General features: G+C 43.9%; 1 protein-coding gene across 1 annotated transcript in view; it reads left to right on the top strand.

Moving 5' to 3' along the window:
* VLDLR (very low density lipoprotein receptor) overlaps positions 1–16,565 on the top strand; it is a 57,815-nt gene that overhangs the window by 33,207 nt on the left and 8,043 nt on the right. The window contains exons 3-17 of the mRNA XM_007939430.2: positions 353–475; positions 2,494–2,616; positions 4,734–5,105; positions 5,198–5,320; positions 5,409–5,531; positions 6,212–6,331; positions 6,435–6,560; positions 7,277–7,448; positions 8,322–8,540; positions 9,894–10,012; positions 11,198–11,337; positions 11,658–11,799; positions 13,229–13,375; positions 15,154–15,225; positions 15,596–15,676. Of these exons, the coding sequence (XP_007937621.1) occupies positions 353–475; positions 2,494–2,616; positions 4,734–5,105; positions 5,198–5,320; positions 5,409–5,531; positions 6,212–6,331; positions 6,435–6,560; positions 7,277–7,448; positions 8,322–8,540; positions 9,894–10,012; positions 11,198–11,337; positions 11,658–11,799; positions 13,229–13,375; positions 15,154–15,225; positions 15,596–15,676 (2,202 nt within the window). The remainder of the gene's footprint in view (positions 1–352; positions 476–2,493; positions 2,617–4,733; positions 5,106–5,197; positions 5,321–5,408; positions 5,532–6,211; positions 6,332–6,434; positions 6,561–7,276; positions 7,449–8,321; positions 8,541–9,893; positions 10,013–11,197; positions 11,338–11,657; positions 11,800–13,228; positions 13,376–15,153; positions 15,226–15,595; positions 15,677–16,565) is intronic.

The following is a 16,565-nucleotide window of genomic DNA, read 5'->3' as shown; positions in this document are numbered from 1 at the left end:
TATCACTACGGAAGTAGATTGCCCAACCTTCCTTCCGAGGAGTGGCTGGTGGGTTTGAATAATAATAATAATAAACCCTATTTCTGTCAGTTTGATTCTGACTCATGGTGACCCCATGTATGTCACAGTGGAACTGTGCTTCATAGGTTTTCAATGGTTGATTTTTCTGAGGTAGATTGCCAGACTTTTCTTCTGAGGCAGTTCTGGACTTGAACCTCCAGCCCTTTGGTTAGCAGCTGAGCACATTCACCATTTGTACCACTAATAGATGCTTTTACCCCGAATGTTAAAATAGGGCTCTTATGTCAGTGACTTTAATGCCATCTCTGCAAATAAATGTTCTTTTTTGTAGTAAAGAAGACATGTGCAGAGTCTGACTTCGTGTGCAACAATGGCCAGTGTGTTCCCAACAGATGGCAGTGTGATGGGGATCCTGACTGTGAAGACGGTTCTGATGAAAGCCCAGAACAGTGCCGTGAGTAGGACTTGCTTAGGACTCCAACTTTCCCCAGCCGTTCCATGTCTCATGGCTTGAAGTATTGCTTAATCTGATACTTGGTATTAGTTTTCCTGTGTCCTGTATAGATTAGACCATTTGACTCCAGTCATTCAAGCCATTGACAGTTGATCAATCTCCTTTCTGGAATGTTCTCCATAGTCTCACAAGACTGACATTCTCTTGGGTAGCTTCACTATTCACTATTGAATACTGCAGACTGAAGCCAGCAGATTTGATTAAGAACTCCTTGACTAGGTGCATAGATTTCAAACGTTTGACAATAATGACTCTGAGCAGATGGTACTCTAGTCCTGGAAGGTAAGTCAAGGTGGGAAGGTCCCTCAAGGGCCAAGTATAAGCTTATAGATACAGAGCTTCTCATAGTATAAAAAAATCTGTGACTGAAAGGGTCCAATGGCTAGTAATAAGGAGATATAGTGGTTTTACAAGGAACTCTAGTGGTGCAGTGCCTAAGGTATCTGACTGCTAACCAGAAGTTTGGCAGTTCAAACCCACCAGCTACTCCGTGGAAAGGAGATGGGACAATCTACTTCCATAAAGATTTACTGCCTTGGAAACCCAACAGGGTCACTATGAGTCAGAATTGACTCGATGGCAATAGGGTGGTTTTTTGTTGTTGTTGTTGTTTTTGTTTTAGTTTTTTAGTGGCTTTATAACCATATAACTGAAGTTATAGAATCAGGGATCTTCTAGCTGGTTCTTGAATAAAAGAAATGTCACAGGTATATAAATGTATAGCTATATCCTTAGGCTGATGTTCAGAAAGAAGTCTGAGGTCAGTGAGGCTGATGGTTTGGGATCCTTTGAGAAATTTTGAATGTCAAGGTGAAGATAGTCTTGGAGTTTGAGACACTAGCGGCCTATTGAAGCATTGTAAGTAGAGGAATAACTTGAACCAAGTCTGGAAAACGATTAGAAAATAAAATCAAGCAGAAAGGAAGATGTGTGGTGAGTTCAGTTTTCTAAGTAAGACATGAGAAAACTAATTAGGATAGTAGTCAAGGCAGGTGAGATGTCAGAGGCAAAGACAGGTTCTATAAAAGATCAGCCCCTGTTTTAGTGGAGGATAACCTAATAAAGTCAAGAATGAAAACATGTTGCAAGCTGTAAATCCAAAAGTGGTTGCTAAGGAGGCCTGGAAAGGGATCAAGGCAGAGGAAGTGAAGCCACCTGGCTGTGAAGGAAGTTGGAACTAGGTGACAATGTTTGAGTGTGCCCTTGAAATAGCCTTCAGATAACTAATGATCTGAGAGAAGGCCAGGAGTCCCTGGTTAAGCTCTCAGCTACTGGCTGGAAGGTTGGCAGTTCAAGTCCATCCAGAGGTGCCTTGGAAGAAAGACCTGGTGATCTACTCCCAAAAGATCACAGCCATTGAAAATCCTATGGAGCACAGTTCTACTCTGACACACATGGAGTTGGCAGGAGTTGGACTCAACTCAACCACAGCTGGCTTGGTTTTGGTAAAAGCCGGCCAGTCAATGAACCTAATTATACCGAATAGAAGGAGCCCTGGTGGCTCATAGTTAAGTGCTCCGGTACTAACCGAAAGGTTGGTGGTTCTGACTCAGCAGCAGCTCTGCTGGAGAAAAGACCTGGCAATCTGCTCCTGTTAAGGTGACAGCCTAGAATAGAGCCACTCTGTCCTATAGGGTTGCCATGAGTTGGAACAACTTGGTGGCACACAGCAACAGTGATAAAATGCTGTAAAGCAAAAGCCAGAACTGAGAACGGCCATGGAAGCTCGAATAAGTGACACAGCTAAGTCTCTCAGGTGTTTTGCCACGTAGCGTAGGTTGGCATGGCTTCTCAGGAGTAGCACTGGCCAAGGATCAAACTGGGCTTCGGTAGTAAGTTACATGTCACGGTATTCCAGGCCATGGAGTGACAAGTGTTACCGCTTCCAGGTAGCTCAGAAGCAGCAGCTTTGCACTGACCCATTCTGAGGCTCTTTTGAGACTGTATGTCATCAACAGATATGAGAACTTGCCGCATAAATGAAATCAGCTGTGGCGCCCGTTCCACTCAGTGTATCCCAGTCTCCTGGAGGTGTGATGGTGAAAGTGATTGTGACAGTGGAGAAGATGAAGAAAACTGTGGTAAGAAGACAAGTGTTGACTGGCTTGTCCTGTAGACCTTTCGTCCAAGAAGGGTGGGCAGGGGAAGCTACCGTAATCATGAAGACACAGTTAGGTTGACTCACTTCTCAGTGACTTCACTATCTGCTCAATGTTAGAGTTCTAACTACATGTCCTTCATTAACTGCCCTAAGACTCTGAAAGGCGCTCACATGATCACTGGCCATTGTTTGCTTTGGTGTTTCTTATAGATGAATAGAAATAAGATGGTAAGTCATTCAAGGCCCTTGCATTTAGAAGTAGCTCAGTGAAGCAGCAATTGTGTAGGCTTTAGCCTCTGTTAGGAGTCCCTGTGTGATGCAAATAGTAAAGGACTTGGCTACTAACTCAGAGGTCTGTGGTTCAAGTCCACACAGAGGTGCCTCAGAAGAGAGGCCTGGCTACCTGCTTCTTAAAGATCATAGCCATTGAAAACCCTACAGAGTGCAGTTCTACTCTGACACAGATAGGGTTGCCATGAGTCAGAACTAACTTAATGGCAACTGGTTTTGCCTCTGTTGCTGCAGTAATTCACGGCCCTTCCTCATGTTGGCTCAATAAAACTGGAAGGGAAGTAGGGGAGACACACAGATTCATCAGTCTAATCTAAATTTGCTTATTGGAATAAATGGCTTGAGTATCATACGAGCACTTCTTAACTGAAAACTAGATTCCAAAAGTTGGACTGGCCCAGAAACTTGCATTGGCACCTTGCCAGCAGATACCCGGCACAAGCCCTCCCCAAGTTGTACTATCTTTGTCACCTGTCACTGTCCCTACCTGTGAAAGTCAGCTCGGTTTCCTACTCTTTTCATCTTTCCGTTCTTGGAGAATGTGTAATCAAATGCTATGTGTCAAAGGTGAGGCCTTGGGAAAATCTCTAGGTTGAACAAACGTTGCTTGAAAGCTCTTTCAAGCTACCGCCTTTTTTATGGGGCCTCTAAAACCTACAGCTCCCAAGTCTGATGAGAATCAGGGCCTCCTGTACATAGTGGACAAGTGAGCTCTGGGCGCTAGCTGTCAAAACACCAGTCTCTCATGGTAAAGTCGCCTGCGGAGGCCAATAACACTGCACCTAGTCCAAGGAGTTTTGGTGACCAACCCTAGAATTGAACTTTATGTGTGGGTAAGCCCTGGAGCTGCCACAGGCTTCCTCTTAAAACTAGACTTTGCTTCCCAAGAGAGTCGTGGTCTCCACCCAAATTACCACCAAATTGTGATCTTAAGACACTTGGAAGGAGTTTAACTCAAAGTACAAGCTGGCCAGTGTGAGGGGCTTATTATTAGCATACTTGACTGGGAGATTGTGACCCTTGGCCTAGTGTGACTTTCTGAAAACTGAAAGGGTTTAGGACTTGTTATTCCTGATCCTTATGTAAAGGACCAAAAACAGAAGGCCCTGTGTGCAATGGTATAACATAATGGCTTCTCTTTGGCAATAGTGCTTTATGCTTGTTATGCATGTTATAATCACCTGTATACCCTTGATGGAATCTGGCCTGACAAGCAATATGTTCCTTTGAGGATACCGCAAGCTCTGCTTTCCAAAAGTAGGTCCCTGCCTGGGTGACGTGAACTATTTGCACTTGGCTGCTAACTGAAAGGTTGGAAGTTCAAGCTCACCCAGTGGCACTGAAAAAGAAAGGCCTGGCAATCTGCTTCTGTGAAGATTACAGCCAAGAAAACCCTATGGGGCAGTTCTACTCTGACACACATGGGTTTACCAGGCGTTAGAATTGACACACCAGCAGCAGGTGGTGTGTGCCTTCCAAAATGAAATCTCTTGTTACAGTTTAAGATACTGATCCTTGTCCCTCATAAAATCAGTTCTAATTCTCACCTCAAGTTACTTTCTAGTCTTTAATTATTCTCTCAGTCCTCGGTTTCTGTTCTTATCCATCACGTTTCTTCGTTGTGGACGCTGTAAGACTGTTTCCTAGCACTCGAGGAGTCTGACCTTGATGTGAGTCTGCTTTAGCTCTTAAGTTGAGCTAAAGAGCTAGGATAAGTGTCCCAGATCTGCATCTTAAATTCTGGGCATGAGTTTGGAAAAGACCAATCCTGATGCACTGCCAACAGGGCATCTTCTCTCCTCACAGGCAACATGACGTGCAGCGCCAATGAATTCACCTGTTTCAGCGGCCGCTGCATCTCTAGGAACTTCGTGTGCAATGGCCAGGATGACTGCAGCGATGGCAGTGATGAGCTGGACTGTGCCCCGCCCACTTGCGGCGCCCATGAGTTCCAATGCAGCACCTCCTCCTGCATCCCCCTCAGCTGGGTGTGCGACGATGACGCTGACTGCTCGGACCAGTCGGATGAGTCCCTTGAGCAGTGTGGCCGCCAGCCAGTCACACACACAAGGTGCCCGGCCAGCGAGATCCAGTGCAGTTCTGGCGAGTGCATCCATAAGAAGTGGCGTTGTGACGGCGACTCCGACTGCAGGGACGGCAGCGATGAGGTCAACTGTCGTGAGTAACCTCTTCATCAGCACGGCATGTTCATTCTCTCCCTGGGCGTCTCTGTGGCTAGCTTCATTCTATGGCCTTCTCTCCCTCTGCAGCTTCTCGAACCTGTCGGCCAGACCAGTTTGAGTGTGAAGATGGCAGCTGTATCCATGGCAGCAGGCAATGTAATGGCATCCGAGACTGTGTTGACGGTTCCGATGAAGTCAACTGCAAAAACGGTGAGGGCCTCTTCTTGTTGGGGAGTTGAGGTGAGGCTTAAATCAGACCCACTAAGGGCATCTCTGTGGGCACTTTTTTTTTTTGTAGTCAACCAGTGTTCAGGCCCTGGGAAGTTCAAGTGCCAAAGTGGAGAATGTATCGATATCAATAAAGTATGTGACCAGGAACAGGACTGCAGGGACTGGAGTGATGAACCCCTGAAAGAATGTCGTAAGTTACGGGGTTGCTCAAGCACAGGGTTGGGGAGCTTCTTTAGATCCAGCTCGTTCCATTGGTACCCTGAATCCAGCCTTGGGTAAACCACTGTTAACGAACTCAGCTCAACTGGTAAACTTACAAGTGAAATTTTATAACTTAAGCCCAAGTAGTAACAAACTAGTTCACAGTTCAACCAACTTACATAGATCAATGGAGAGCAATGAAGAAGCTTAACTAAATACTACTGAATCAACTGGTAACTTGCCAAAGAGATTAGATTTAAGAAACCAAAAATCAAACCTATTGCCATCAAGTCAATCCCAACTCATGCGACCCTATAGGACAGAGTAGAACTGCCCTGTAGGGTTTCTTAGGCTGTAATCTTTGTGGAAATAGACTGTCTCACCTTTCTTCCATGGAGCAGCTAGTGGGTTCAAACCACTGACCTTTCTCAGTTAGCAGCCGAGTGCTCAACCACTGTGCCACCAGGGCTCCTTGGGATTAGGTTTAGTCTTTCTCTAGCCCATCCTAAAATAAATATCTATAAAACAAATGATCCGGCCTTCGACTACTCTGGGTTGACCAATCTAATGAAATAAGTTATCGCAAGAAGCCTAGATTTTAAATGTTATCAAGACAAATGATTGATTTGGAGTCAGCTATCAAGTAACTGAGCGATGTCTTCATTTCAGATGTGAACGAGTGCTTGGTGAATAATGGCGGGTGTTCTCATATCTGCAGAGACCAAGTGATAGGCCATGAGTGTGACTGTGCAGCTGGATTTGAACTCATAGATAGGAAGACCTGTGGAGGTGAGTCCAAGAAGAGCCCCTGAACCCAGGAGGTGAGGGGAAGTGGCAGCTTGTATCTAGAAGGGCACAGGAGCAGCATGACTAATTCTAATTTCCCTCCTAGATATTGACGAATGCCAAAATCCGGGAATCTGCAGTCAAATTTGTATCAACTTAAAAGGCGGTTACAAGTGTGAATGTAGTCGTGGCTATCAAATGGATCTTGCCACTGGCGTGTGCAAGGCAGTAGGTAATAGACTTGGGCTGGTGTTGCTCTGGTACCTTTATAAGTATGTGCTTAAGAAAGGTACAGCCAGTGGCTACAGCAGCAAACTAAACCTGAAATTAAAACAGTGCTTGAGAGCAATGCTATGAAGCTCAGAGGGCAGTACCAAAAACCAGTTGCCACTGAGTCGATTCCAACTCATGGCAACCCATGCATGTCAGAGTAGAAATGTGCTGCATAGTTTCCAATGGCTGTGATCTTTCAGAAGTAGATCACTAGGCCTTTCTTCCAAGGCACCTCTGGGTGAACTCCAACCTCCAACCTTTTAGTTAGTAGCTGAGCATGTTAACCATTTTCATCACCCAAGGACTCCCATGGTGCAGTGTCATAGATTAAATAGATCGTTTCCCCACACACCTGCCTTGGGCATCTTTTGTACATGATACCAGAATAGCTACCATGTTTACTTACTTTCTGCATCTTGAAGAAAATTGAAACTTGAGCACAGTTCAAACAAGAAACTGTTCATCAACAGCCCTACTTTTAATACAGTGGCCCTGGGACCACCTTCCTTAGTGGTGGGAAGTACTAGCAGGTCCCAGGGGCAAGAACTCCAGGCAGAGTACTGTCGAGGTGTTCACCAGTGCTGTGGCTCCAAGATCTTCTCTAGAGAAGAGGTGACTTGGACGGACCTCACCTTCTAACAGTGAGTCTAAGTAAACTCGACTCCTGTCTTTCAGGCAAAGAGCCCAGTCTGATCTTCACTAATCGAAGAGACATCAGGAAGATTGGCTTAGAGAGGAAAGAATACATCCAACTAGTTGAACAGCTAAGAAACACGGTGGCTCTCGATGCTGACATAGCTGCTCAGAAACTGTTCTGGGCTGATCTGAGCCAAAAGGCCATCTTCAGGTAATTTTAAGTTCTGTTCCAGGTGTCTTGGCACAAGTCATTGTCACTCTGCCTATGGGAAGGTTTGGAGGAGGAGGCTTGGCATTGCAAGTTTTTTATCTCTAGCTCCAATCTAGCATCTAACTACCAGATACTCTAAAATCTAAACACTCATTCTGGTTCTTTCATTAAATTACTTTTATTAAATTAAATCAGTTCCTAATTTACCAGTGTCATTTGCCATCAAGTTGATTACCAATTCATGGTGACCCCATGTGTGTCAGAGTAGCACTATGTTCCATAGGGTTTTCAATGGCTAATTTTGGGGGGACTAGATCACCAGGCCTTTCTTTTGAGGTACCTCTGGGTGAACTTGAAACTCTAACCTTTCAGTTAGCAACCAATCACATTAACGGTTTACACCACCCAGGAAACTCCTATCAGTTCCCAATTAGAAACACAGTAGTTCATGAAGTAAAAGATAGCTATAGCTATACCATAGTCACAGATGACATCTTAATTTCTCATATTTTCTCCCTTTTCTCTGCAGTTAGTTCAATGAGAATTAACTATCCATTGTTGTTACAAATAGAAATGATAGTGCCAGCTGTTTTTCATTGTGAACTACAGAAAGTTCACTGATAGCTACTAAAATAAATGCCTTCACTGGAAACTTGTCCTTCTTGTGTATAGAATGCATACTAGCAACTAGATTACCTACCATATTGCTAACTTAGTATAAGTAAGCAATACAGTTAAATTGGAGTGATGAGTGGTGGTATCACTGGAGTTTGTGCTCAACAACGTTGTTGACCATTGTGTAAACAGAAAGTCCATTATCCAGGCTTTAATGGTATCAAACTCTTAAATTTCTTGTGACCTATTCTATTTCAGTGCCTCAATTGATGACAAGGTTGGTAGACATGTTAAAATGATCGACAATGTCTATAATCCTGCAGCCATTGCTATTGATTGGGTGTACAAGACCATCTACTGGACTGATGCGGCTTCTAAGACTATTTCAGTAGCTACCCTAGATGGAACCAAGAGGAAGTTTCTGTTTAACTCGGACTTGCGAGAGCCTGCCTCCATAGCTGTGGACCCATTGTCTGGGTTAGTATTCTACGTTTCTAATCATGTTGCTGTTGGATGCTCTCTACATAGGCAAGGACTTTTCCCTGTGCCTGAATTAGTTCTGAAATCCCAAGACTTGGTAGTCCCCTATACCAAAGAATTATCTGGTCCTTGGTGTCAGCAATGCCATGGTTGAGAAACCTCGCATTGGCCTCATCTCTATGCCAGGCCCTCCTTGGGCAGTATGATTATTGCTATAATAAAACCTGTTGCCATCAAGTCAATTTTGACTTGTGGTGACCCCTATGTGTGTCAGAGAACTGGACTCCATAGGGTTTTCAGTAACTGTTATCTTTCAGAAGGAGATCACCAAGACTTTCTTCTGAGGCATGCATGTCTGGGTGGACTTGAACTGCCAACCTATCAGTTAGCAGCCAAGTGCATTAACATTTGCACCATTCATGGGCTCCATGATTAGTGCTAATTGACATTAATAAAACAACATTCCAGATCTAATGAACACTAACAGCTGCATCTGTAGCCTTTTGCCCACCATGCTTCAGTGGAAGTGATTTTAATTTTGGTCTGAACATTTGGCCAGGTTAGCTATGAATGATCAAACCTAAATGCTAGCATCGATTGTTGGAATTATGGGAACTCTTTTTCCTCAAGGCTTATGTCTAGAAGGGCAAGTTGTCTGGCAGTCCCCTTGAAGTAACAGAGCTTTCTAGAAACATTTCATGGAGGAGCTTAAGTTACAGAAAAGGCAGCTTAGGAAATTGGCTGTCATTGGATGCCTTCTAGTTGATTTCGACTCATAGTGACCCCATGTAACAGAGTAGACCTGCTTCATAGGGTTTTCTAAGCTGTAATCTTTATGGGAGAACATCACCAAGTTTTTTTCCCACAGAGCTGCTGGGTGAGTTTGAACCACCAACTTTACGTTAGGAGCCGAGTGTTTAACCATGGTGCCACCATTGGGCTCTAAGGCTATAGTAATCACAAGTGACCTCCAGGAAGCCTCCTGGAGACACAGTCAGCCCACTTCTACTATAACATGTAAAGGATACTCTTCTGATTGACGTTAATAAAACAACACTCCTCGTTCACTCTTCTGAAAGAATTAGCCTTTTATAAAGGAAACGCATAAACTTGAGACTTTGGCCTGAAATTTAACTGTCAGCTGTATGTAGATTAACATAGTTAATGAAGAGCTTGTAGGTGTTAGTGTTAAGATTTGCTCACCAAGCACATAATTTAGACCTTTAAGTATTTCTCTCAGTCTCTAGAGAATCCCTAGGGTTTTCTGTTTCCTCTTTGAACTTTTATTGCAAGCTACAGCCTTATTCCTTCTCAACCACTGAGGCTTATTTCTAACTGAATTCTTCCCAGCTTTGTTTATTGGTCTGACTGGGGAGAACCAGCTAAGATAGAACAAGCAGGAATGAACGGATTTGACCGGCGGCCGCTGGTGACAGTGGACATCCAATGGCCCAACGGCATTACCCTGGGTACGTATGTTCTTCCTTCCTCGGCTACCAGTTCCACTGCCTTCACAGAATTTTCACTTAGCTCCGTGGTAAGGTCTGGACCACACGGACAACTCTCATTGTTTCTTCTACAGAAGGAAGTTTTGGATGAGAGTACCTGAGCAATGGAGTCCCTAGGTGGCCCAAATGGTTAACAGGCTCGGCTCCTGACTGAAAGTTTGGAGGTTCAAGTCCACCCAGAGACACCTCGGAAGAAAGGCCTAGTGGTCTACTTCCAAAAAATCTGTCATTGAAAACCCTATGGAGCACAGTTTTCTGACACACATAGGGTCACCATGAGTTGGAACAAACACGATGACACCTGGTTATCTGAGCAATACGAGTGGAATGGCGGACTTAACAAATTACATGCTCCATAATTACTAGCTTGGTTGTCCATTCAGACCTAATATGTAATGTGAATTCAGTAAATCTTGGAGACTCTCATAAATATTCCTGGCTTGGGTTCATAGCATTTTCTGGGCTGCAAATTCCTAACAGTTGTCTTCTGGCTCATCAAGGAAGAACAGCAAAACACTAGCCTCTTAATCAAAAGCTATTAATTAAATAATTATTAATACTTCAGATAATATAGTTGAGGAATTGGTAGCTCACTGATAGAATTCTCACCTTCCATGGAGGAGACCCAAGTTCAATTCCCAGTGAGTGCACATCATTTGCAGCCACCACTTGTCTGTCAGTGGAGGCTTGTATGTTGCTACAATGCTGAATGGGTTTCAGCAGTCTCCAGACAAAGGAAGAAAGGCCTGGTGATCTACTTCAAAAAATCAGCCATCAAAAGCCCTATGGATCACTACAGTCTGATCTGCAACCAGTCATGGATGATGCAGGACTGGACAGCATTTCATTCATTTGTGCATGGGGTTGTAATGAGTCAGTCACCAACTCAGTGGCAGCAAACAAACATAACATAATGTGGTTAATGTTTCCTAAGTTAGTTACTGTGAGCATCTTAGCTATCCCTTTAGCACTGAAAAAAAATGAACAAAGGTACAGAGTCAGCATACTGTATGTGAAGGGGTCTGTGGGACCTCAGTTAAGAACCCCGACTGGGGGAGAACCATATATTTTATGTACTTTAGGTATTTTAGATGTTAGCCAGCATCCTAATACCTTATCAAAAATGATAATTTTTTTCCTACCTAGACCTTATAAAAAGCCGTCTTTATTGGCTTGACTCCAAGCTGCACATGTTATCCAGTGTGGACTTGAATGGCCAAGATCGTCGCATAGTTCTCAAGTCTCTGGAGTTCCTCGCTCATCCTCTCGCACTAACAATATTTGAGGTAAGACCTATGTATCCATCTAAGTGTATACCCTTGAGTTCCATAGCCCTTCAGAGAGAGACAACTGGCATATGCGGAGGGACAGAGGCACGTGACTTGAGAAACTACTTTCACGTAAAACCTGGTACAACATCCATACTGATTCCTGAAAGCACTCCAGAAACCTTGGACTTGCCTTTCTTGCTGTTTTATGTCTGATGTCCCAGGATAACACTAGATAACCTTGGTCCATTAAATGGCCAGTCAATAATAATGATGACCTTTGATACTAACTTGTGTTCATCTTTGGTGTACATGCTAATTTGGGGGTTCTATTTTAGGATCGTGTTTACTGGATAGATGGGGAGAATGAAGCAGTCTATGGTGCCAATAAATTCACTGGCTCAGAACTGGCCACTCTGGTTAACAACCTGAATGATGCCCAAGACATCATCGTCTATCACGAACTCGTACAACCATCAGGTAACACGCTTCGTAATGGCTACTTAAGAACAGCAGGAAGATATGGTACCTGCTGGGTGTCATAATTCTTTAGTAACTGACTTTGCCTAAAGTGTAACTTTTGCCCTTCTGTACCTATCTGAAGCATTTCCAACTTGGAGTCTTCTATTTCCAGTTTTCTAGTGAAATGGCTTCAGAACTTCAGCTCTTATAGTCCCTTCTGAATCTCAGTGTTGAGCTTTTATCTCCTTCTCTTCTGTGTCCCTTTGGCTTTGTTTCCTCTTGTTGGGACAATTGCACTAGGCTGCAAAGTAGCTTTTGTGCCACAAACTTTCCCTCCATACCCCATTTTTCATCTTATGTAGGATTGTGTTGATCTGGTCATGTTAGTCTCCTGTTTAAATCTCTTGGCTGGTTCTATCTAAAGAAAGCCCTCAAAGCACCATGTACTTGGGCTCTCTTCCACTTTATGGGAATAAGGCAGGACTAATCAGGGGAGCATGCTTGGTCTCCTTCCTCTGAGGTTTTGCTCAAAGCCTTGAACCAGTAGTGAGCACCAGCCCTGATCCCTCACCTCCTTTCTTCACCTGCTCCCTTGCTGCCTGTCAAGCAAGTGACACGAGTTTCCACCTCCAGGGGAGAAGTCCCATCACATAGTAACATAAGTTACTATGGCAGATAGTAACCTGCTCTGTAGTTTGCAGGTGTTGGGATTGCTCAGAAATACACAACTCATAGACAAGCACTAGATGGAACAACACATTACTCACATAGGGAAGAAATAGAGCAAGGTCATCTTCAGTAGTGGGCATTGAACCCACGTGGCCAGCAGGGCTCGCTCTGCAACCAACACAGAGAGATTGTCTGCATTCACCCCTCTGGTGCTGCAGAAGCAGGACCCCACTCCCTCCCCACTGAGAACAGATATAGCAATGGGGCTGGCCAGATGCCTTACAACACACATGCTTAGCTAAGTAGTTCCTGGGAAATGGACATACGCTCCAGGCAAGAGAAGAGGGATATGCTGATAAGATGCCTTCTGCTATGGGATGTGTTTTGGGTCAAGATGCCCCAGAAAAGGATCAGCCCACACTTATATCCCATCTAAGAAATCAGGTTGATACATATGGTCCTAAGCCAAAGGTCCATTCATGGGTCACAGGAAAAAGTGACAGGCTATGTTTGAACTGTCCCGTCCAACACTAGACATAACTCATCTTTTGCCTGCAAGAGGTTTCTTGGGATCTGGGGTGTTCTTATAGCATGCTGTCAGTGCTCTTACACATATTCTTCATTGGCATCAGTTTAACTTGGATATTTGATGGAGCAGGCAACTTTATGCTCTTTGAAAACAAGTACTTCTCTCTTCAGCATCTAGAACAAGGCTTTATATATATTTATATATAGTAGACGCTGGAATACATATTTAAAGGGACTTTTTACTGACCAGGTAAAAATTGGTGTGAAGAAGACATGGAGAATGGAGGATGCGAATATCTGTGCCTGCCAGCACCACAAATAAATGAGCACTCTCCAAAGTACACATGTTCCTGTCCCAATGGGTATAATCTAGAGGACAATGGCCAGCAATGCCAAAGTAAGGCTTTTTTGCTTTTCACTCATAAATGGGGCAGGCAACAGGCGATATAGGAAGACACTAGTTATGAAAACTAACCTGTTTTAATTAACTTTTGGAATAGATCTGAGAACATATCTGCTGCAGTTGCATGACAAGTGTGCAGACCTGACTTTTAACTCTTTTCAACATTAGTTGAGTTTATAGGTGACTAAAGTGCCAGCTAACCTCATACTAATGTGTACCAAGTAGTCCCGTAACTGTACTGAGCTAGACAACTTGCAGATAATTAAAAACCAAAAAACCAACACACTGCCATTGAGTCAGATCCAACTCATAGTGACCCTTTCTTGGGTTTCTGAGGTGGTGTCACTACGGAAGTAGATTGCCCAACCTTCCTTCTGAGATGTGGCTGGGGGGTTTGAACTGCCAGCCTTCTGGTTAGCAGTCAAATGCCTTAGGCACTACGCCACCAGAGCTCCTTGCAGATAATTAAACAAAGTCTTAATACTTAACCTCTGAAATGAGAGGACTACAATTATTCTTAAAGGAAGGCCATGGTTATGGGAAGGCCCACAGCGTAGTGGGTGACACTGCCTTAAACTCTCACTTAAACCAACTTGTGTTTTTGTCTTCTTTTTTATTAAGCGGCAAATTGGATTTGCATGTTGTGCCTGAGGAAATCATATGGCAGGGTTTGTATTAGCTTAATTCTGGATTGCTGCAGAGACTAGTTTAATTTACTAAGAACATAGTTGGAAGAGAGTCTGGCAGGAGTTAAGACTGATAGGCCAGGTAATCTGTTTCCAGAACATTTCTTGTAACTTCTAAGAGCTTGGGACATTGTCAAGGAGCACTGGTGGCATAGTGTTAAGCAGCCACCTGAGAACTGAGAGGTCAGCCATTCAAATCTGCCAACTGTTCCATGGGAGAAAGATGTGGCAGTCTGTTTCCATAAAGATTACACCATATGGTGCAGTTCTACTTTGTCCTGTTGGGTCACTGAGTCAGAATCGACTCAGTGGCAATGGGTTTGATTGCAACTGCTCAGCTGCTAACCAGAAAGTCACTAGTAAAAACCCACTAGCTGCTCCATGGGAGAAAGATGTGGCAGTCTGCTTCTGTAAAGATTACAGCCTTGGAAACCCTATGGGACATTTCTACTCTATCCTGTAGGGTCACTATGAATTAGAATTGACTCAATGGCAGTATGTTTGGTTTCATTTTGGTGCAATGGTTATATTGTTTAGCTGCTAACCAAAAGACCAGCAGTTCAAGCCCACCAGCCACTTCATGGCAGAAAGATGCGACAGTCTACTTCCTTAAAGATTACAACCTTAGAAACGTTATGGGGCAGTTCTATGCTGTCCTCTAGGGACACTGTGAGTCAGAACTGACTCCACCACAACGGGTTTGGTTTGAGCTTTGCTTCTATAAAGAGTACAGCCTTGGAAACCCCATGGGGCAGTTCTACTCTGTCCCACAGGGTTGAGTAGGAAGTGACAACAACATTGGTTTGGGGGCATCATCAAGAGGGCTTGTTAAGTGTGCTGTGCATATTTTTGAATTGTCCGATTCCAAATGCTGACTTCTCTTCCCAAAGGCTCATGAATCTTGACTTCTGTGTGTGTATGAAAACTGCCCTCTTTCTCACTTTTGATCCATCAGTCACACAACTTAGTTCAGCAATGCCTTGCCTCTTTCATATGGTGTTAAATTAACCACTTATAGCATGACTTTTTTGGACTAAACACGCTGGAACCTTGGCATTAACCAGGTTCTCGGTTTTTATAATTCAGGTACTGCAAGTATTGTGACAAAAGGTACCAACACAACAGAAAGTTCACCAGCTGGTGGACTAGTTCCTGAAGGTATTGAGCTCAGTTCTGTGAACAATTCATCTCAACTCACAGCCACACTCTCAGTAGCTATCACTTAAGCAGTTAATGTGGCCTTTACCTACTAATTCTGCCATTGATTGGTAACCTAGGTCTAAACTCCAAAAGCTTAGAACCAGCAAATCCTAACCTGGCCTGACACGTTAAGGTTTCTGTTAGTGAATGTGGCTGTTCCAGCATGGGATTCTCAGATACTCTAGGCCAGAGGTGCCTCCTGGTATATATTGTAGTAGATACTAAGCAACAGTAATGGACACAGAGGCATGAAGCTCTTGCCTGGATGGGGAGCTCTCGATGCCTGAATTTGAGTCCGTCTAGTCTGACTCCTTTTATTCTCTCACAGGGATCAATGTGACCACAGCAGTGTCAGAGGTCAGTGTTCCCCCAAAAGGAACTTCTGCTGCCTGGGCCACTCTCCCTCTCTGTAAGTAGGACTCTCTACCTATCTGACTCCAATGAACTACTTAGATGCCAAATGAATGTTTCTGCTTCATCGAGGGATGCCCCTCCTGGATATCCCCATGTTGTAACATTTAGGACATGGTTTACATTCACTTCTTCCCCCATGTGACACTGAGTTAAGATTCTGTGTTTGTCACCCAGTGCTGCTTTTGCAGCTTTACCACTAATTGGTGGCTTGTAACAACAGAAATGTGTTTTCTCCCTGTTCTGGAGGAAGAACATCCAAATCAAGATCTTAGCTGTGTGAATTCCTTCCTTGTTGGGAGCCCTGCACATTCTTTTGTTCCTTGGTTTTCCTTGGCTTATCCTCCCAGGGTGTCTGTCTTCCCCTGTGGGTCTGTGTGTGTATCTGTGTTGCTCTTTTCATAACTCTGAAATGATTAGGTTTAAGATCTAACCTATACTGGTATAGTCTCATTAACACAACAAAAGGAAAATGGTATTTCCAAATGGAACCAGGCTCACAGATACAAGGGCCAAGAATACAACACATGTTTTGGGGGCACATGATTTAATCTATAACAGTTTCCATACCATTTTCTTCAGTAGTGTGCTTAGCACAGTAACTACACGTTGTCCATTCCATTCCTTTCAGTGATATTCTCAGCACACTGACTACACATGTTCAATTAGGACATGAAGGTTGTTGTTGTTGTTGTTGTTGTTGTTAGATGCCGTAGGGTCATCTCCAACTCCTAGCAACCCTATGAGTGACCCTACAGCAGAACAAAACACTGCCCTCTCCTGTGCCACATCCACGATCCCTGCTATACCTGAGCCCGTTGTTGCAGCCACTGTGTCAATCCATCTTGTTGAGTGCCTTTCCCTTTTTTGTTGACCCTACACTTTAC

The sequence above is a fragment of the Orycteropus afer genome, unplaced genomic scaffold (genome assembly GCF_000298275.1).
Source record: "Orycteropus afer afer isolate SDZICR_OR568_19922 unplaced genomic scaffold, OryAfe1.0 scaffold00005, whole genome shotgun sequence".
In the NCBI taxonomy this organism is placed as follows: Eukaryota; Metazoa; Chordata; class Mammalia; order Tubulidentata; family Orycteropodidae; genus Orycteropus; species Orycteropus afer.
This window is presented reverse-complemented; position numbering and strand designations above follow the sequence as displayed.